The sequence below is a fragment of the Musa acuminata genome, chromosome BXJ3-6, assembly GCF_036884655.1.
Source record: "Musa acuminata AAA Group cultivar baxijiao chromosome BXJ3-6, Cavendish_Baxijiao_AAA, whole genome shotgun sequence".
Lineage (NCBI taxonomy): Eukaryota > Viridiplantae > Streptophyta > Magnoliopsida > Zingiberales > Musaceae > Musa > Musa acuminata.
The window spans coordinates 3,199,885-3,221,355 of record NC_088354.1 but is presented as its reverse complement, the minus strand read 5'-3'; the positions used below and the strand labels follow the sequence as shown (position 1 = coordinate 3,221,355).

General features: G+C 55.0%; 1 protein-coding gene across 2 annotated transcripts; it reads right to left on the bottom strand.

The window, feature by feature from the left end:
• Window positions 1-491: 491 nt before the first annotated feature.
• LOC135639939 (uncharacterized) lies at window positions 492-21,201 on the bottom strand. Of its 2 annotated transcripts, XR_010497090.1 has the most exons (6): window positions 21,060-21,201; window positions 20,572-20,866; window positions 20,385-20,499; window positions 5,734-5,852; window positions 1,364-1,467; window positions 492-905 (listed from the first exon to the last, which is right to left on the bottom strand). XR_010497090.1 is itself a non-coding variant. In XM_065153963.1 (5 exons), exons 2-5 carry the CDS (start codon window positions 20,817-20,819, stop codon window positions 1,416-1,418), a joined length of 534 nt encoding a protein of 177 aa, XP_065010035.1. In that variant the 5' UTR covers window positions 20,820-20,866; window positions 21,060-21,201; the 3' UTR covers window positions 1,250-1,415. The 2 variants fall into 2 exon arrangements, 1 of the variants encoding a protein (XP_065010035.1); XM_065153963.1 differs by lacking the exon at window positions 492-905 and having other exon boundaries at window positions 1,250-1,467.
• Between the last annotated feature and the right edge of the window lie 270 nt (window positions 21,202-21,471).

Below are 21,471 nucleotides of genomic sequence, written 5' to 3'. Positions count from 1 at the left end.
TCAACTCTTTCAAATTTCATTAAGATAATAATGATACAGAGCAAGATTAGAAATGTAATTGATGGATATTTTATTTATTTTTTAAATTTTAAAATTCATAATTATTAATTTACCATACGAGTATAATGTCTTTTCTATGTTAAATAAGCAAATATGAAATAATATAAATGTTATATATATATACTTCTCTCCTTTCTAAGTTAAACAAATTCTTTGTTGATTTTGTTAACACAGTAAGTCTTTCACTATTTCTTTAAATTAAGTTAAAAAATTCATCTTTTTTGTTTTTTCTCCTAAACGGGGCTTTTAGGTTCATTCTTTCCCATTGCGCTCCTCATCTCCACGTGTATTCTTTCTCGTAGCTGAACCTCCACCCTTCTTTATTATGCTTCTCACCTCTGCTCAAGCATCGTTGTCGTTGCTACTTACACTTTCGTTGCTTCATAAGCAAAGGAAGGGAGTAGGGTGACCTATGATAGGGTCGATGACAATAAAGGAAGGATCGATCCCATTATAAAGGCTAATAACGTTCCAACTTAGAAAGATGTCATATGAACAAGGAATTGAAACGTATACCTAAACTAGAAACTTTCTTGAGTACAGAACAAGTTGAATACTTGGAGAAGTGGTAAAACTTTTCCAAAAACAGAAGAAAGTTAAGTGATAAAAGATGCTCTGTGCCATGTTAGGTGATAAAACATATCGTCAAGGTATTCCAGCGCATGTCAATTGGGACGTCAACAGCCAAACTGGGGGCAGGCTCACAACACAACAACCCATCTTTTGTCTGTAGTTACCCCTTTTGTGCACATTGTAAATGAGGGGAATGTGGTGACTTAACCGCCTCATTTTACCTGTGCTCGGTGAGTCATTCCGTCGACAATCAAACATGCATCGAGTGGAATCTGACCAAAATGAACAACACAGATGATATCAACTCAAATGGAGAGCTTCAAACAACCAGTGAATCAAATTCTATTCTGTTCTGAAATAAAAAAATTTGAAATTTTCGCTTTGAATCAAATTATTTTTTGACTTTTAAATTTCTCTAAATAAATGTTTATGGAAAGATGGTTATATTCTACATAATAATAAAAAAAAGGGTAGGATGTGATACCCAAAGGTAGGATTTTGACTTTCACAAAGGTATGAAGGGATAGGTGAAATAAGATGAAACTTTCATTTGCAGATCAAATGAAAGCTTTGTTCAAAGGAGACCATCACACATTGCCATGAACACATCTACAGATGTCATGCTCAATGCCTTGGAACTTTGATCATCAAAACTTGTATGTTACCATTATCCTTACACAATAAGGATAAAAGTTCAATTTAGATGGATGGGTTAACATAAAAAGCTTGCCTGGTCTTTCCACAAATTTATATCTGATCCGTGTCCAGATTTTCTCGGCAAGCTAGATCAATGTTTTCACATACTGCTCCAGGTTGGTATCGAAGAGTTCAGACCTATAAAATTGAAGAGAAACCAAGTCTATGTTAACAAAGAGAAACCAACAAGCTGTGTATATTCAAATGGAAACTTGTCAGCGTGCATTCTGAGAAATCGAATAATTCTATATTAACAAAGAGAAACCGACAAGCTGCATATATTTAAATAGAAACGTGTCAGAGGAGATTCTGACAACTAGAATAATGATCCTGAATGAAGATGTGAAAGCCTGAAAGTTAAAGTTTACTTTGAAAGTATAAATTCAGTGTATTTATTCACAACGATACTGATAATTGCCTCTGAGCACCCATCTATGGTGCATCTACCTATCTGCATGATATTGTTGGACAACACAATAGGAGAAATTGATAGCTTGTCTCGTGCTCAGTTGCATCAGTGTTTGCAATGAGACAGAAAAAGAAATTTTAGATTGATCCTGCATAACATGTTCTGTATATTGCATCATGTAGAAAGAGGCCTGATTCATGGAACAAATTTAGCATTTTAAAGGAGGTTAGTACAATTTGACCTAATGATGATAAAGCTCATGAAATCATATGTCAATATTAAACAGGCCTGCATGTTATTATGATGGTAAATGCCTGTATCAACATTAGCATACATGTTTCGATGGTTCAGAAATAGGAAACAGCACATGAACTTGAAAATTATGCATTACACTGTGGCTAGTGAATTCTTAAGTTTTAGGAGGCAAGTCGAGAGAAAATTTCCACTAAAGCATGTAGACGCACGCATTTGCGATGGAGAAGAACAACTACAGAGATAATTGTTAACATAGTGAGGTCTGGATCAGCTTATAACATCTTTCACCATTTGTTTGTTGTACACATTTGAGGTCTGAGTCACTTACCATACAAATATGTAAACAAATAATTTTAGAATTCTCTACACTAGTGTTTCAGATGGAAGAACTAAATTTTGGCTAAAGTTATCACTGTATGTAATCACATGTTGGTAATGGCAAGGATCATCCTAGTATAAGTACCAGTTTATAACATCTTTCACCAAAGGATTGTAATTTCGTACCGTATCGGAGTTTCGATCATAGCTTGATATGGTACGGTACGAGCGTACCAAGCGGTATACTTCGACGTACCGCTCGATATATATATATATATATATATATAATAATAATAATAATAATAATAATAATAAAAGTTAAAAATAATAAAAAAGGCGACGTCGCCTCGTTTCTTCTCCCCACGCGGGGAGAAGAAACCGAGGATAAGAATTGGTATATATATAAAATAAAAAAGGTTAAGAAATAATAAAAAAGGACGACGTCATTAAGGCGACATTGCCTCGTTTCTTCTCCCCACGCAGGGAGAAGAAACCGAGGAGAAGAGGTTTCTTCTCCCCACTCTTCTCCCTGCGCGGGGAGAAGAAACCGAGTGAGAGAACATTACTACCGAGGACGCAAAGAAGAATAGATCGGCATGAGACCTACAACATGATGGTGGAGGCCATGCATGAGAGTTACGGTTTGTCTTTCTATCAATCAAGGGGAACTGCTCGGAGAACACATTGGTGTTGAAGCAGGTGGTCGAAAAGGACGAAGAAGTGATAACGAATCCAAAGGGACTTAGCTACCTAAAACCAAGCGTCGGTTAGGATGGAGGTGGACTCGGAGGAGTGTCGTAGTGCCGTAGAGGCGAATATACCAATCATAAAGAAAGGGAAGTGCCGTAGAGACGGATCTACCAATCGTGAAGAAAGGGACGCAAATGTGAGGCAATGAAAGTAGGGCCATGGGCATGGTAGTGCCATCGAACTGTAAAGGCGGGACTTCCGTGGATTCATTGATCCCTTGCTCTCATGCAGGGAGAGTGCATAGTCATGAAAGGGGACTAAGGAGGTGGAGAACGTAGAGGCAAACTCCAAGTACCGAGACAAGGCTGAAGGGTAGAGGCTAGGGAACTTCGTAAGATCGGTGTCGACGGGCTTCTCATGAAGATAGTCGAAAGTGGGGGGACTTCGGGTCGATACAAAAGTGCTTGACCAAGGAATGGAGTAGATAATACACGATGCTATACCTTTTCTATTCCGAGGAGTAGATGGCGAAAATGATCGAGAAGATGGTACAATCCCAGAAGCGACCAAAATTATCGGAGACTTGCTCCAAGTCGGGGTGAAATTTTACTCTTTTCGGGAAAAACTTTTTTGCATTCCAAAAGTTTGATGGCAATAAGGAGGCGAATCGCAGTAGCTAACTCAACGCAATGAATGCAAACACTTTGAGTGCTTCAAAAGTGTGAGCAAAGAGGAACTAGCTTGATTCATAAAGAACAACCCTCGAGGAGGCGGGTGAAGTCAAATAACATTTGTCTTCTTAATTCTTAAAAGAATGGGCGAAACCGAGTATCCTAGTTCTCTTATTTATCCAATAGAGGAGCTCTGCATATGTTCAAAGACCGTTTGAAGAAAATTAGTAGAAGACAACAGTTGTCAAACTCTCACCAATGGTGATCAGTTCTATTGAGAGTAGATTGTCCATTTCATTTTTTAACAAAATACCAATCGAAAACGAAAGTGGTGCGAACTTACTTGGAACTAACAACTAAGTAGAAGAGGAATCGATGGACAACTTTTATAGAGGAAAGACCTAAAAAACTTCAAAGTCTGCGAGGCGATCCTCGTTAAAGCTCCAGTAGACATCTACCCAATTCAAGCAGCGTGAGACGTTTGAGAGACTAACATATAAGAAATGTATTTTTCTTTAACTAAGGGATCCACATGAACCAACAAAGATCAACACAACTTGACCGACTCCACATTAGTGTTAGAGTCTTGGCAAGTTGAAGCAGCATTGGCAGACCAAAGTTCGACTACTCAACATCGACAAAGAACAGTTGGGAGCCAAGAGGCACATTGTAACTAGGGCAGAAGATTAAATATTCAACAAAGGTGAGTAGATATAGCATCCATAAAGGTTTTGATGAGGATGTCGAATGAATAAGTGAGGAAGAATGTCATGGAGAAATCTGTACAAAGGGTATTTGATGTAATGTTTATATATGTCTGTGGTCTTTCAATTTTGTTCATGCTTTACACAACATGAAGAGGGTTTGTAGTAAACTTGACAACCCCATTTTAGTTGGCTTTTATGGTAGTTTTAGTTCTATAAACACATGTTGTGTGCAGTTATCATGCAGAGGCAAAATTGTTCAAAAATAAGATATCCAAATAGTCATTTTGGGGTTTTCTAGCTCCACAGAGTGGTGCGAAGTGTCAACTAAGGCAACACCTTGGAGCTACCTGATGGCACATGGTTGGATGAGCTTTTAGAATAGTGTCTAGGGTTAGTTCGTTGTTTTGTTCTGCAACAGTGTTAAGGGGGCACTTGTGAGGACTTTTGGTTACGGTCGATAATTTTGGACTTTTTGTCGCATGACCGTTCAGAGCTTGTGAAATTTATGTTGTAAATTGCATTGTTTATCAAGTATTTACTGAAATATTTGCTTATAGGATCCCGATTGAAACGCTTCCTCTAACCCGACTTCTCTCTTGCAGGTCTTTAAGAGACCATAAGAGGTTCTAAGGGAGTTGACTCTTTGTGGATGGACACATAAGGGTACCATACGACTTAGGTAAAACCAACTAAGTCTGTGACAATACACATTTAGGGTCTTAGCCACTTTCCATACAAATTTGAAAACAAGTAATTTTAGAATTCTCAACATTAATGATTCAGTGCATATTAAAGGCTAATAACTGCACATCCAGACTTGATTTAGACATAGGATTTTCCTTCCCTGTCATTAACAGATTTAGGAACTATTTTCAGTAGAAGGTCTTATATAAATTTTAAAAAATATCTTAATTAATTAAATTCTGTGCAGAAAGCAACCATCCTTCCAAAGTTTTACTATCAGCATATATGAATTAACTTGAGCCTAACTCAAGCGGAAAGCTCTGGAATGGGGAATCAAGCCTGCACTTGACGGTAGGTGCAGAAATATGGGTGTGCATGAATGAATATTAATTTTTGCTGATGTCGCAGAAGGTGTCACTCAATTAAAAAGGCAGTGAGCATGTTCTAGGACATAAAGAAACTATTTCAGGGAATATACATTAGCATCAAGTAAAATCAAACATTTGTGCAATTTGATGGTAAAAAAATGAAAACATGTAATTATGCATTAATATTAATTTTAACAGATCCAACCCCATTAAGAGACATTTCCAGTTTCAGAAACTACATATTGCAGGTATTTATACATTGAAAAAGTAGTGGTCTCATAATGCAAGTGGAGGAGTCATACTTGATTGGAGTCCCTGGAACATAGAGAGGATTCTTTACAACATATTCCACATAAAGGCTGTATATTTGCTTCAGAGACTCTCGATGGTCGCTGGTCTTTGGATGTGTGATTAATATAAGCTACATAAAGAAAAAGGTAAATGCTAGTTGTTTGCCTCAATGGTGATGCTATAGTAAAAGAAGCTTTAAAGAGTAAAATGTACAGTCATGATCTTCCAGTAAGAAAAATACTTCTCTAGTTAAACATGACTGTTCAATCATGGTTCCTCAGAGAAAGTTTAGCATATAATAGATCACCATCCACTGTCTAAGATAGATCAATGACTCATGAAGCCAGGACAAAGAGGCACAACTAGTGTTTCTGCTATATGCACAATGATGGTGATGAAGCCAGTATAATGATGCAAAACCAGTTGTCCCTACTACGCACACAATAGTGATTACATTATTAAACAAAATGATGAGTACACTGAAGACCAGCATACACTTTTGCTCTACTGTACCTAGACGAACAACACTAATCTAGAGGCTGCATCAATACCGTACCTATGGTGGATTCTGACTTGTTTTGGTATTCAGTTCCTCACACAGCTAAATAAACACAATTACTTTCAGAGAAGGAAAAGAAATCTGTATGTTGATTTAATGAGTTGGAACCATGAAAGGATGATGGCATTCAGCCAGAACTTAAACCACATTTTTAAATAGCCAATTCCATGAAAATGGACATTAACATCTACACATGCTAAAAGCATGTTTGAATATGTTCTCAATATGAAACTGTAATAATTAGCTTGGCACCTTAAAATAAATATTAAATCAAGGTTTGTCATTTTGGATACTGGACCCGTTTCAAAGATTTGCCAGGTTGGTACTTACAGGTCTATACTGGTATACTGACACACTATATGCTAGGGCGTGCTGATAGGGACTCGGGCAATCAGCATCTCAGTCGCCAACTGTACCGGTCCATACCGCCCGTACCGACTCAGGCGGTACAACAAACCTAATTTAAATTCAGTCTCTAGCAGCTTTTCTAAGAGTTATAATGTGGAGTAGTGATGCTAGAAGGTTGTAGATCAACTTTACCACTCTGAGCGTTGGTTACTGATTTAGTAGAATACCAACTTATCTCATGCAAAAGGAAAAAAAGTTTCAAGCCTAACTATCATTGCTTTGTATTTAGCTGAACAATTTCCAAGATAACCACAAACCCATCTTATTTTGTAATTCTGCCCATTCATTTTCGGCATAATCATATGTATGCAGCAAGAGATTTGCAAATTAAGTACAAGGCAGCAAATTCATGCAAAAGGAAAATTCAAGCTCAATTCAATAAGAATGAAGCATCACCAAATAAGTACTTCCATTGCTTGTGAAGATTGTTTGAAGAAAAAAGTTCAAAAACAGAAAAAACCAACAGCCAGATAGAAGAGTTGTGCTTGGTGATTGACCACAATTTATATGGTGAATTTCTTTGTTCCAAACCAAATTTCTTAAAAATGTAAAATCATTTTAAAATTCTGTCCATACTAAACCTAAGTAACCTATTGGTCTTGATATGGACAAAAATGGCAATGTGACAAGTCATCCCCCTGACCAACGCACTGCCCAAGGCTCGCCATACCCTGCAGCAGCTCGGCCTCCCACGCAACCAAAGGTACAGTCCTGCCCTGCAGACAGCTACATCAGGTAACATCAAACCTCCTCTATAAATACCCCCGAGCCCTTGGCAAAGGAGGGGATCAGACACTCAACAGACGGAGGTTTCTCCTCCTCCTAAACCCCCTCCACATCTTTCTCTAACTTGATCGTCGGAGGGGTCGGGTCGAGCACCCCGGCCCGACCTGTGTGCAGGTGCGAGACGGTGTCGCCTCTTCCTGGCGCTGTGGCGGAGCTTCTTCCCGACCGGGACGACCCGACCTCCCGACCCGAACCACCGAGCTCGGCTGCTGGGAGACCCCGAGGAGCGCCCCCAGAAAGATCCCCGTCATCCGGACCCGAACCAAGCCGCGACGGCCCCCGATGCCACGGCTAAAAAAGTTACTTACACTAACATAATGGCGCTAGAAGGAGGGGCCGGAATGACGGTACGTTAGCCATCTCCTTGGTTGCCCCACTGCGGCCGACCTGCACCAGCAGCAGCGACTTCTGGCGCTGGTCTCGGCTTCTCGGTCCTCGGACCTCGGTCTTCTCGGTCCTCGGACCTCGGTCTTCTCGGACCTCGGTCTTCTCGGACCTCGGCTTCTCGGCTTCTCGGCTTCTCGGTCCTCGGACCTCGGCTTCTCGGCTTCTCGGTCCTCGGACCTCGGCGTCTCGGTCTTCTCGGTCCTCGGACCTCGGCGTCTCGGTCTTCTCGGTCCTCGGACCTCGGCAATCGGTCCTCGGACCTCCGCGCCTCGCCCGCTCGGTCCCACGCGCGCGGCCAGCCTGCCCGCGCCGAGCGCAACAGCCCGCTCGGTCCCACGCGAGCGGCCGACCCGCCCGCGTCCCACGCGCGCGGCCAGCCTGCCCGCGCCGAGCGCAACAGCCCGTTCGGTCCCACGCGCGCGGGCGACCCGCCCGCGTCCCACGCGCGCGGCCAGCCCGCCCGCGCCGAGCGCAACAGCCCGCTCGGTCCCACGCGAGCGGCCGACCCGCCCGCGTCCCACGCGCGCGGCCAGCCCGCCCGCGTCCCACGCGCGCGACCGACCCGCCCGCGTCCCACGCGCGCGACCGACCCGCCCGCGCCAAGCGCTTCGACCCCGGCATGCACATCAAGATGGGCACCGCGCGGGTCGTGGTGGCCTCCACGGCTGGCGCCGCTCGGTCCTTCCTCAAGGCGCGCGACCTCCAGTTCGCCAACCATCAGCAGGAAGGACGTCACCCTCGACGGCTAGAACTTCGTGTTCTCCAACTACGGGCCCCGGTGGAAGCTCCTCCGCAGGTTCGCTAACCTCCACCTACTCGGCTTCCCGGTCCTCGGACCTCGGCTTTTCGGCTTCTCGGACCTCGGCGTCTCGGCTTCTCGGTCTCCTCGGCCTCATGCGCAGCGAGCAGCACGCTGCCTCGCTGCCTCGGCTTCTCGGCTCCTCAGTCCTTGGACCTCGGCAGTCGGCCCTCGGTCCTCGGACCTCGGCAGTTGTCCTCGACCTCACACGCAGCTCGCTGCCTCACTGCCTCGGCCACTTGGCCACGTGCGCACCAACACGCTGCAGCCCGCCTCAGCTGCTCGGCTAAGGCGTTGCCTGCTGCCTCGGCCACTCGGCCTCATGCGCAGCTAACACGCAGCTCGCTGCCTTGGCCACTCGGCCTCATGCGCAGCAAGCAGCACGCTCCCTCGCTGCCTCGGCCACTTGGCCTCATGCGCAGCTAACACGCAGCTCGCTGCCTTGGCCACTCGGCCTCATGCGCAGCAAGCAGCACGCTCCCTCGCTGCCTCGGCCACTCGGCCTCATGCACAGCCAGCACGCAGTTCCCTGCCTTGGCTCCTCGACCTCATGCGCAGCCAACACGCTGCCTCGGCCACTCGGCCTCATGCGCAGCAAGCAGCACGCTGCCTCGCTGCCTCGGCCACTCGGCCACGTGCGCAGCAACACGCTGCAGCCCGCCTCAGCTGCTCGGCTAAGGCGTTGCCTGCTGCCTCGGCCACTCGGCCTCGTGCGCAGCCAGCACGCAACCTTGCTGCCTCGGCCACTCGGCCTCATGCGCAGCTAACACGCAGCTCGCTGCCTTGGCCACTCGGCCTCATGCGCAGCAAGCAGCACGCTCCCTCGCTGCCTCGGCCACTCGGCCTCATGCACATCCAGCACGCATTTCGCTGCCTCGGCCCCTCGGCCTCATGCGCGGCCAACACGCTGCCTCGCTGCCTCGGCCACTCGGCCTCGCGCGCAGCCAGCACGCAGCCTCGCTGCCTCGGCCTCATGCGCAGCAAGCAGCACGCTCCCTCGCTGCCTCGGCCACTCGGCCTCATGCACAGCCAGCACGCAGTTCGCTGCCTTGGCTCCTCGACCTCATGCGCAGCCAACACGCTGCCTCGGCCACTCGGCCTCATGCGCAGCAAGCAGCACGCTGCCTCGCTGCCTCGGCCACTCGGCCACGTGCGCAGCAACACGCTGCAGCCCGCCTCAGCTGCTCGGCTAAGGCGTTGCCTGCTGCCTCGGCCACTCGGCCTCGTGCGCAGCCAGCACGCAACCTTGCTGCCTCGGCCACTCGGCCTCATGCGCAGCTAACACGCAGCTCGCTGCCTTGGCCACTCGGCCTCATGCGCAGCAAGCAGCACGCTCCCTCGCTGCCTCGGCCACTCGGCCTCATGCACATCCAGCACGCATTTCGCTGCCTCGGCCCCTCGGCCTCATGCGCGGCCAACACGCTGCCTCGCTGCCTCGGCCACTCGGCCTCGCGCGCAGCCAGCACGCAGCCTCGCTGCCTCGGCCTCATGCGCAGCCGGCGAGCAGCATCGCTGCCTCGGCCATTCGGCCACATGCGCAGCCAACACGCTGCCTCGCTGCCTCAGCCACTCGGCCTCATGCGCGGCCAACACGCTGCCTCGCTGCCTCGGCCACTCGGCCTCGCGCGCAGCCAGCACGCAGCCTCGCTGCCTCGGCCTCATGCGCAGCCGGCGAGCAGCATCGCTGCCTCGGCCATTCGGCCACATGCGCAGCCAACACGCTGCCTCGCTGCCTCAGCCACTCGGCCTCATGCGCAGCCAGCACGCAGCCTCGCTGCCTCGGCCACTCGGCCTCGTTCGCAGCCAGCAAACGGCCTCATGCAAACACGCTGCCTTGCTGCCTCGCTGCCTCGGCCACTCGGCCACATGCGCAGCCAACACGCTGCACGCTGCCTCGGCCACTCGGCCACATGCGCAGCCGGCAAGCAGCATCGCTGCCTCGGCCACTCGGCCACATGCGCAGCTGCCTCACTGCCTCGTCCACTCGGCCTCGTGCGTAGCCAGCACGCAACCTCACTGCCTCGGCCACATGCGCAGCCAACGTGCTGCACGCTGCCTCGGCCCCATGCGCGGTCTATCCGCCTACACCGAGCACCTAGGCCAATCACTACCGAGATCCACCTCGGCACGGCCCGACCGCCTGTCGTGTTCCTCGGCCGCGTGGTGCCCGAGGCCACGTCCTCGCGTCCTGCCCGCCTGATCGTGCTACTCGGTCGCATGACCCTCGCGACCACGCCTGCGCGGTCACCCCGCCTGCGTCGTGCTCCTTGGCCCCATGTTCCCGAGACAGACCAGTGCCGCCAGTACGCCCACGTCGTGCCCCTCGGCTCCATAAACCCCGAGACACGTCTGCACGGCCAGCCTGCCCGCGCCGAACTCCATGGCCCTATCAACCTGGTTCATGCCCCTCGGCCGCGGCTTGCCTGCGCCGAACCCCTCAGCTCCATGCTTGCCAAGCACACCACCTCGGTCGCAGCCTGCCAACACCGAGCACCTCGGCAACTCTCTGCCGAAATCCCATCTCAGCGCAACCTGCCCGCTTGAGCGGTGTCCCTCGGTCGCAGCCTGCCTGCACCGAGCACCTCGGCCAATTTCTGCCGAGACCCACCTCGGCGCGGCCCGACCGCCTGTCGTGTTCCTCGGCCGCGTGGTGCCCGAGGCCACGTCCTCGCGTCCTGCCCGCCTGATCGTGCTACTCGGCCGCATGGCCCTCGCGACCACGCCTGCGCGGTCTGCTCGCCTGCGTCGTGCTCCTCGGCAGCATGATGACCGAGACTACACCTGCGCGGCCTGCCCGTCTGCGTCGTGCTCCTCGCTTCCATCATACCCGAGACCACGCCTGCGCGGCCTGCCCGCCTGCGTCGTGCTCCTCGGCTCTTCGGCTTTACGCCACCCGAGACCACGCCCTGCGCGGCCTGCCCGCCTGCGTCGTGCTCCTCGGCTCTTCAGGCTTTACGCCACCCGAGACCACGCCTGCGCGGCCTGCCCGCCTGCGTCGTGCTCCTCGGCTCTTCGGCTTTACGCCACCCGAGACCACACCTGCGCGACCTGCCCGCCTGCGTCGTGCTCCTCGGCTCTTCGGCTTTACGCCACCCGAGACCACGCCCTGCGCGGCCTGCCCGCCTGCGTCGTGCTCCTCGGCTCTTCAGGCTTTACGCCACCCGAGACCACGCCTGCGCGGCCTGCCCGCCTGCGTCGTGCTCCTCGGCTCTTCGGCTTTACGCCACCCGAGACCACGCCCTGCGCGGCCTGCCCGCCTGCGTCGTGCTCCTCGGCTCTTCAGGCTTTACGCCACCCGAGACCACGCCTGCGCGGCCTGCCCGCCTGCGTCGTGCTCCTCGGCTCTTCGGCTTTACGCCACCCGAGACCACACCTGCGCGGCCTGCCCGCCTGCGTCGTGCTCCTCGGCTCTTCGGCTTTACGCCACCCGAGACCACGCCTGCGCGGCCTGCCCGCCTGCGTCGTGCTCCTCGGCTCTTCGGCTTTACGCCACCCGAGACCACACCTGCGCGGCCTGCCCGCCTGCGTCGTGCTCCTCGGCTCTTCGGCTTTACGCCACCCGAGACCACGCCTGCGCGGCCTGCCCGCCTGCGTCGTGCTCCTCGGCTATTCGGCTTTACGCCACCCGAGACCACGCCCTGCGCGGCCTGCCCGCCTGCGTCGTGCTCCTCGGCTCTTCAGGCTTTACGCCACCCGAGACCACGCCTGCGCGGCCTGCCCGCCTGCGTCGTGCTCCTCGGCTCTTCGGCTTTACGCCACCCGAGACCACACCTGCGCGGCCTGCCCGCCTGCGTCGTGCTCCTCGGCTCTTCGGCTTTACGCCACCCGAGACCACGCCTGCGCGGCCTGCCCGCCTGCGTCGTGCTCCTCGGCTCTTCGGCTTTACGCCACCCAGCTCGCCTGCGCAGTGCTCCTCGGCCCTCATCGGCTCCATTTCTCCCGAGTACAACTCTGCTGGACTTCTTGACTGAATTACGCACCTCGGCCTCATGCTCCTCGAGACGCGCTCGCGCGACCGGCCCTTCTACGTCATGCCCCTCGGATCCGCATGAACAGCCTACCTAAAGTAAGAAGCCATGCATCGGACTCCTTGCATGCGAAAACCGACGCATAGCTCCTTTCGGGGGGGCATATGATATGGACAAAAATGGCAATGTGACACGTCATCCCCCTGACCAACGCACTGCCCGAGGCTCGCCATACCCTGCAGCAGCTCGGCCTCCCACGCAACCAAAGGTACAGTCCTGCCCTGCAGACAGCTACATCAGGTAACATCAAACCTCCTCTATAAATACCCCCGAGCCCTTGGCAAAGGAGGGGATCAGACACTCAACAGACGGAGGTTTCTCCTCCTCCTAAACCCCCTCCACATCTTTCTCTAACTTGATCGTCGGAGGGGTCGGGTCGAGCACCCCGGCCCGACCTGTGTGCAGGTGCGAGACGGTGTCGCCTCTTCCTGGCGCTGTGGCGGAGCTTCTTCCCGACCGGGACGACCCGACCTCCCGACCCGAACCACCGAGCTCGGCTGCTGGGAGACCCCGAGGAGCGCCCCCAGAAAGATCCCCGTCATCCGGACCCGAACCAAGCCGCGACGGCCCCCGATGCCACGGCTAAAAAAGTTACTTACACTAACAGGTCTAATAACTTGTATGAAGCAAGCTTGGTCACATGGCTTAATGTGGATAACAAAGTTACTATTAGTAGACCACAAGCTCGGTCTACATCATCTTTTCTATTGTTCCTGTTGTTCTATATGGCAACCTATGATGTCTGATGTGTCATGGGTTTTACCAAAAGGCGTGCACTTGATGTGTTTCTGGATGCCTTATTAACATAGGATGCATGGTTCCAAGTTGAGATGAAGTGGCAAATGGATGGCATGAACAAACACAATCAAGAACATCACTTTTGTTAGTGTAAGTAACTTTTTTAGCCGTGGCATCGGGGGCCGTCGCGGCTTGGTTCGGGTCCGGATGACGGGGATCTTTCTGGGGGCGCTCCTCGGGGTCTCCCAGCAGCCGAGCTCGGTGGTTCGGGTCGGGAGGTCGGGTCGTCCCGGTCGGGAAGAAGCTCCGCCACAGCGCCAGGAAGAGGCGACACCGTCTCGCACCTGCACACAGGTCGGGCCGGGGTGCTCGACCCGACCCCTCCGACGATCAAGTTAGAGAAAGATGTGGAGGGGGTTTAGGAGGAGGAGAAACCTCCGTCTGTTGAGTGTCTGATCCCCCCCTTTGCCAAGGGCTCGGGGGTATTTATAGAGGAGGTTTGATGTTACCTGATGTAGCTGTCTGCAGGGCAGGACTGTACCTTTGGTTGCGTGGGAGGCCGAGCTGCTGCAGGGTATGGCGAGCCTCGGGCAGTGCGTTGGTCAGGGGGATGACGTGTCACATTGCCATTTTTGTCCATATCATATGCCCCCCCGAAAGGAGCTATGCGTCGGTTTTCGCATGCAAGGAGTCCGATGCATGGCTTCTTACTTTAGGTAGGCTGTTCATGCGGATCCGAGGGGCATGACGTAGAAGGGCCGGTCGCGCGAGCGCGTCTCGAGGAGCATGAGGCCGAGGTGCGTAATTCAGTCAAGAAGTCCAGCAGAGTTGTACTCGGGAGAAATGGAGCCGATGAGGGCCGAGGAGCACTGCGCAGGCGAGCTGGGTGGCGTAAAGCCGAAGAGCCGAGGAGCACGACGCAGGCGGGCAGGCCGCGCAGGCGTGGTCTCGGGTGGCGTAAAGCCGAAGAGCCGAGGAGCACGACGCAGGCGGGCAGGCCGCGCAGGTGTGGTCTCGGGTGGCGTAAAGCCGAAGAGCCGAGGAGCACGACGCAGGCGGGCAGGCCGCGCAGGCGTGGTCTCGGGTGGCGTAAAGCCGAAGAGCCGAGGAGCACGACGCAGGCGGGCAGGCCGCGCAGGTGTGGTCTCGGGTGGCGTAAAGCCGAAGAGCCGAGGAGCACGACGCAGGCGGGCAGGCCGCGCAGGCGTGGTCTCGGGTGGCGTAAAGCCTGAAGAGCCGAGGAGCACGACGCAGGCGGGCAGGCCGCGCAGGGCGTGGTCTCGGGTGGCGTAAAGCCGAAGAGCCGAGGAGCACGACGCAGGCGGGCAGGCCGCGCAGGCATGGTCTCGGGTGGCGTAAAGCCTGAAGAGCCGAGGAGCACGACGCAGGCGGGCAGGCCGCGCAGGGCGTGGTCTCGGGTGGCGTAAAGCCGAAGAGCCGAGGAGCACGACGCAGGCGGGCAGGCCGCGCAGGCGTGGTCTCGGGTGGCGTAAAGCCGAAGAGCCGAGGAGCACGACGCAGGCGGGCAGGCCGCACAGGTGTGGTCTCGGGTGGCGTAAAGCCGAAGAGCCGAGGAGCACGACGCAGGCGGGCAGGCCGCGCAGGCGTGGTCTCGGGTGGCGTAAAGCCTGAAGAGCCGAGGAGCACGACGCAGGCGGGCAGGCCGCGCAGGGCGTGGTCTCGGGTGGCGTAAAGCCGAAGAGCCGAGGAGCACGACGCAGGCGGGCAGGCCGCGCAGGCGTGGTCTCGAGTATGATGGAAGCGAGGAGCACGACGCAGACGGGCAGGCCGCGCAGGTGTAGTCTCGGTCATCATGCTGCCGAGGAGCACGACGCAGGCGAGCAGACCGCGCAGGCGTGGTCGCGAGGGCCATGCGGCCGAGTAGCACGATCAGGCGGGCAGGACGCGAGGACGTGGCCTCGGGCACCACGCGGCCGAGGAACACGACAGGCGGTCGGGCCGCGCCGAGGTGGGTCTCGGCAGAAATTGGCCGAGGTGCTCGGTGCAGGCAGGCTGCGACCGAGGGACACCGCTCAAGCGGGCAGGTTGCGCTGAGATGGGATTTCGGCAGAGAGTTGCCGAGGTGCTCGGTGTTGGCAGGCTGCGACCGAGGTGGTGTGCTTGGCAAGCATGGAGCTGAGGGGTTCGGCGCAGGCAAGCCGCGGCCGAGGGGCATGAACCAGGTTGATAGGGCCATGGAGTTCGGCGCGGGCAGGCTGGCCGTGCAGACGTGTCTCGGGGTTTATGGAGCCGAGGGGCACGACGTGGGCGTACTGGCGGCACTGGTCTGTCTCGGGAACATGGGGCCAAGGAGCACGACGCAGGCGGGGTGACCGCGCAGGCGTGGTCGCGAGGGTCATGCGACCGAGTAGCACGATCAGGCGGGCAGGACGCGAGGACGTGGCCTCGGGCACCACGCGGCCGAGGAACACGACAGGCGGTCGGGCCGTGCCGAGGTGGATCTCGGTAGTGATTGGCCTAGGTGCTCGGTGTAGGCGGATAGACCGCGCATGGGGCCGAGGCAGCGTGCAGCACGTTGGCTGCGCATGTGGCCGAGGCAGTGAGGTTGCGTGCTGGCTACGCACGAGGCCGAGTGGACGAGGCAGTGAGGCAGCTGCGCATGTGGCCGAGTGGCCGAGGCAGCGATGCTGCTTGCCGGCTGCGCATGTGGCCGAGTGGCCGAGGCAGCGTGCAGCGTGTTGGCTGCGCATGTGGCCGAGTGGCCGAGGCAGCGAGGCAGCAAGGCAGCGTGTTTGCATGAGGCCGTTTGCTGGCTGCGAACGAGGCCGAGTGGCCGAGGCAGCGAGGCTGCGTGCTGGCTGCGCATGAGGCCGAGTGGCTGAGGCAGCGAGGCAGCGTGTTGGCTGCGCATGTGGCCGAATGGCCGAGGCAGCGATGCTGCTCGCCGGCTGCGCATGAGGCCGAGGCAGCGAGGCTGCGTGCTGGCTGCGCGCGAGGCCGAGTGGCCGAGGCAGCGAGGCAGCGTGTTGGCCGCGCATGAGGCCGAGTGGCTGAGGCAGCGAGGCAGCGTGTTGGCTGCGCATGTGGCCGAATGGCCGAGGCAGCGATGCTGCTCGCCGGCTGCGCATGAGGCCGAGGCAGCGAGGCTGCGTGCTGGCTGCGCGCGAGGCCGAGTGGCCGAGGCAGCGAGGCAGCGTGTTGGCCGCGCATGAGGCCGAGGGGCCGAGGCAGCGAAATGCGTGCTGGATGTGCATGAGGCCGAGTGGCCGAGGCAGCGAGGGAGCGTGCTGCTTGCTGCGCATGAGGCCGAGTGGCCAAGGCAGCGAGCTGCGTGTTAGCTGCGCATGAGGCCGAGTGGCCGAGGCAGCAAGGTTGCGTGCTGGCTGCGCACGAGGCCGAGTGGCCGAGGCAGCAGGCAACGCCTTAGCCGAGCAGCTGAGGCGGGCTGCAGCGTGTTGCTGCGCACGTGGCCGAGTGGCCGAGGCAGCGAGGCAGCGTGCTGCTTGCTGCGCATGAGGCCGAGTGGCCGAGGCAGCGTGTTGGCTGCGCATGAGGTCGAGGAGCCAAGGCAGCGAACTGCGTGCTGGCTGTGCATGAGGCCGAGTGGCCGAGGCAGCGAGGGAGCGTGCTGCTTGCTGCGCATGAGGCCGAGGCAGCGAGGCTGCGTGCTGGCTGCGCGCGAGGCCGAGTGGCCGAGGCAGCGAGGCAGCGTGTTGGCCGCGCATGAGGCCGAGGGGCCGAGGCAGCGAAATGCGTGCTGGATGTGCATGAGGCCGAGTGGCCGAGGCAGCGAGGGAGCGTGCTGCTTGCTGCGCATGAGGCCGAGTGGCCAAGGCAGCGAGCTGCGTGTTAGCTGCGCATGAGGCCGAGTGGCCGAGGCAGCAAGGTTGCGTGCTGGCTGCGCACGAGGCCGAGTGGCCGAGGCAGCAGGCAACGCCTTAGCCGAGCAGCTGAGGCGGGCTGCAGCGTGTTGCTGCGCACGTGGCCGAGTGGCCGAGGCAGCGAGGCAGCGTGCTGCTTGCTGCGCATGAGGCCGAGTGGCCGAGGCAGCGTGTTGGCTGCGCATGAGGTCGAGGAGCCAAGGCAGGGAACTGCGTGCTGGCTGTGCATGAGGCCGAGTGGCCGAGGCAGCGAGGGAGCGTGCTGCTTGCTGCGCATGAGGCCGAGTGGCCAAGGCAGCGAGCTGCGTGTTAGCTGCGCATGAGGCCAAGTGGCCGAGGCAGCGAGGGAGCGTGCTGCTTGCTGCGCATGAGGCCGAGTGGCCAAGGCAGCGAGCTGCGTGTTAGCTGCGCATGAGGCCGAGTGGCCGAGGCAGCAGGCAACGCCTTAGCCGAGCAGCTGAGGCGGGCTGCAGCGTGTTGGTGCGCACGTGGCCAAGTGGCCGAGGCAGTGAGGCAGCGAGCTGCGTGTGAGGTCGAGGACAACTGCCGAGGTCCGAGGACCGAGGGCCGACTGCCGAGGTCCAAGGACTGAGGAGCCGAGAAGCCGAGGCAGCGAGGCAGCGTGCTGCTCGCTGCGCATGAGGCCGAGGAGACCGAGAAGCCGAGACGCCGAGGTCCGAGAAGCCGAAAAGCCGAGGTCCGAGGACCGGGAAGCCGAGTAGGTGGAGGTTAGCGAACCTGCGGAGGAGCTTCCACCGGGGCCCGTAGTTGGAGAACACGAAGTTCTAGCCGTCGAGGGTGACGTCCTTCCTGCTGATGGTTGGCGAACTGGAGGTCGCGCGCCTTGAGGAAGGACCGAGCGGCGCCAGCCGTGGAGGCCACCACGACCCGCGCGGTGCCCATCTTGATGTGCATGCCGGGGTCGAAGCGCTTGGCGCGGGCGGGTCGGTCGCGCGCGTGGGACGCGGGCGGGTCGGTCGCGCGCGTGGGACGCGGGCGGGCTGGCCGCGCGCGTGGGACGCGGGCGGGTCGGCCGCTCGCGTGGGACCGAGCGGGCTGTTGCGCTCGGCGCGGGCGGGCTGGCCGCGCGCGTGGGACGCGGGCGGGTCGCCCGCGCGCGTGGGACCGAACGGGCTGTTGCGCTCGGCGCGGGCAGGCTGGCCGCGCGCGTGGGACGCGGGCGGGTCGGCCGCTCGCGTGGGACCGAGCGGGCTGTTGCGCTCGGCGCGGGCAGGCTGGCCGCGCGCGTGGGACCGAGCGGGCGAGGCGCGGAGGTCCGAGGACCGATTGCCGAGGTCCGAGGACCGAGAAGACCGAGACGCCGAGGTCCGAGGACCGAGAAGACCGAGACGCCGAGGTCCGAGGACCGAGAAGCCGAGAAGCCGAGGTCCGAGGACCGAGAAGCCGAGAAGCCGAGAAGCCGAGGTCCGAGAAGACCGAGGTCCGAGGACCGAGAAGACCGAGGTCCGAGGACCGAGAAGCCGAGACCAGCGCCAGAAGTTGCTGCTGCTGGTGCAGGTCGGCCGCAGTGGGGCAACCAAGGAGATGGCTAACGTACCGTCATTCCGGCCCTCCTTCTAGCGCCATTATGTTAGTGTAAGTAACTTTTTTAGCCGTGGCATCGGGGGCCGTCGCGGCTTGGTTCGGGTCCGGATGACGGGGATCTTTCTGGGGGCGCTCCTCGGGGTCTCCCAGCAGCCGAGCTCGGTGGTTCGGGTCGGGAGGTCGGGTCGTCCCGGTCGGGAAGAAGCTCCGCCACAGCGCCAGGAAGAGGCGACACCGTCTCGCACCTGCACACAGGTCGGGCCGGGGTGCTCGACCCGACCCCTCCGACGATCAAGTTAGAGAAAGATGTGGAGGGGGTTTAGGAGGAGGAGAAACCTCCGTCTGTTGAGTGTCTGATCCCCCCCTTTGCCAAGGGCTCGGGGGTATTTATAGAGGAGGTTTGATGTTACCTGATGTAGCTGTCTGCAGGGCAGGACTGTACCTTTGGTTGCGTGGGAGGCCGAGCTGCTGCAGGGTATGGCGAGCCTCGGGCAGTGCGTTGGTCAGGGGGATGACGTGTCACATTGCCATTTTTGTCCATATCAACTTTAGTAATGTTGCAACTAACAAACAATAAATTATGAACCAAGGGGACATTAAGAACTAGCAATCAGCCAACTAAAATAAACAGGGATTGATTCTTGGATTACTAGGAAAAATGAATTGCCCATATACCCACCATTCAAATTTGTAACTCAACCAAAGAGTTGCTTTTGTTCCTAAGTTCAAGATACTCAATGGGGCAATCTTGACCAACAATTACACCATTTTATAGATGCGTGGGAATGTGGAAAGTAGTAATGCTCTATTGCTTCAACAATTCCCCAAAAGCCTCTTAGTGGTAGCATTTGAATGCTATTACTCTTTTAAAAACAAGTCAACCAAAAGCTTGGTTTAAATGAGGAAATCTTTAGAACTTAGTTGAGGTTGGTTAGTTACAAATCACTATTGTTTGTTAGACTTGTGAGAAATAGGTCTTACTCCAACACAAGATGATGAAATCTCAACATCGTGTGAACCACTCAAATACACTCAGGATGTTCGGTTGCTAATGGGAAGAAATAATAATTAGATAGCACAAAATTTATGCATGGGTAACAAAAACATCAATTCGTGTGTTGAAGTAAAACTAAAACGTATTAAGCCACTTAATAACCCTCTTTAACTAGAAACTTGCAGTTGCAAACAATCCTACTTAAAAGAAATTCCAAAAATAAAATAGGATTCTGAACTACGAATTGTAATTAGTTAATCTCCTTCAATCTACACCTAAAATAGTATTCATGCCCATCAATTATGCTCTAAACAAGGTTCTAACATCATTAGAAAGAATCACACGAGGAATAATATAAAGAATGACTCAGACACAAAAAGAGTAAGAAACCAACTAAAATATCTGCTAGTTTGATTCAGTTGAGCTAAGGACCAGTCCGCTTAAAATCTAATATGAGATTCTCTAAATCTTACATGAAATCAACCAAAATTAGGAACAATTCAAACACAAATACAAACAATGCCTACAAGTCTAAATATCCAAAATAAGGAAAGACAAAGGAAGAATTCAACTAACCTTTATCCCAGACGGGCTTTCCATGAAACTCAGTTTATAGGTATTGGTCCTAAAACTATAAAAGGAGCAACCTTGGCCCGGTAACAGCGGCACCCCGAGATTGCCTTTATCCACGCTGCCAAAAGTAAGTGATTCACTGCTCCGCTCGAGCACAGGATATCAAAGGGGGCCGAAATTAGGCACGTACCTGGTGGGATCCATCTTGGCGGTGAAGGAGCGCAGGGAGAAGAGGAGGCCGAACATGAGCTTCTGGTCCTGGTTGGCGTCGAGCGTGCGCAGAGGGCGGTGCCACTCGCGGTAGAGGAGGCAGACGCCACCCCGGTTGAAGATGTAGAGCATGTGGGCGTTGTTCCCGGCGAGCCCCGTCGCCGTACCGGGCGGCGCCGCAGGGGAGGGGCTGATCTCCGCCGCCGACGAGCCGCTGAAGAACTGCATCGCCTACGATCCCCGACGCCGCGCTCGTTCTCCTGCCCTTCCTGGATCTGCGCAGCCGGTGGCCAGCAAAGGCGAGTGGATGATAGATCCACTTGCAGGGATATAAACGGAGTGGATTCGGATCGGATCGTCTATTCGTCTCCGATCTGACTGCCAATCGAATAGTTGGATCAGTCAGATCGGAACCACGATCCATGTCCCGATCCGGTTCGACTGGGACAGAGTGGATCACGTGCGTACCTGGACGGAGGGCGTCGTCGGGAGCGGCGTCCCTGGCGCAGCCTGACGTCGGAGAAGAAGTGGTCTTGGCGAAGTGGCACTCTGGTCCTTCGTCGCCGCCGGAGATGACAACGGCCCGGGGCTTTCGGAGATGGAGAAGATTAGAGGGAGAGGCGGAGTCACCTGCGAAGGGCGAATAGCTCGTGCGGGAGACGGTTACAACGCAGCGAGACTATATGTTGCCACGTACCCGCCAGATGAGAGTGTGTTTGCTGTTTGATGTTTGGTGTGGACAACGTAGTAGAAATGTGTATGGGGCTGACTACGTATTATATCCCATCTCTATACATTAACAAGTTATATTTATTTTTTATAATTATAAAAATAAAATATCTAAGTTTATTTATCCTAATGATATCAGTTGTACAGATAA

Bases quoted from the DNA above. Each gene is read 5' to 3' on its own strand.
- LOC135639939 (XM_065153963.1), bottom strand. From the start codon at position 20,819: ATGCAGTTCTTCAGCGGCTCGTCGGCGGCGGAGATCAGCCCCTCCCCT. The intron at 20,500-20,571 runs GTACGTGCCTAA...TACTTTTGGCAG, and splicing joins GCCAAGATGGATCCCACCAG to CGTGGATAAAGGCAATCTCG. The intron at 5,853-20,384 runs GTTAGTTGAATT...TTCTTTATGTAG, and splicing joins AAAGCCCGTCTGGGATAAAG to CTTATATTAATCACACATCC.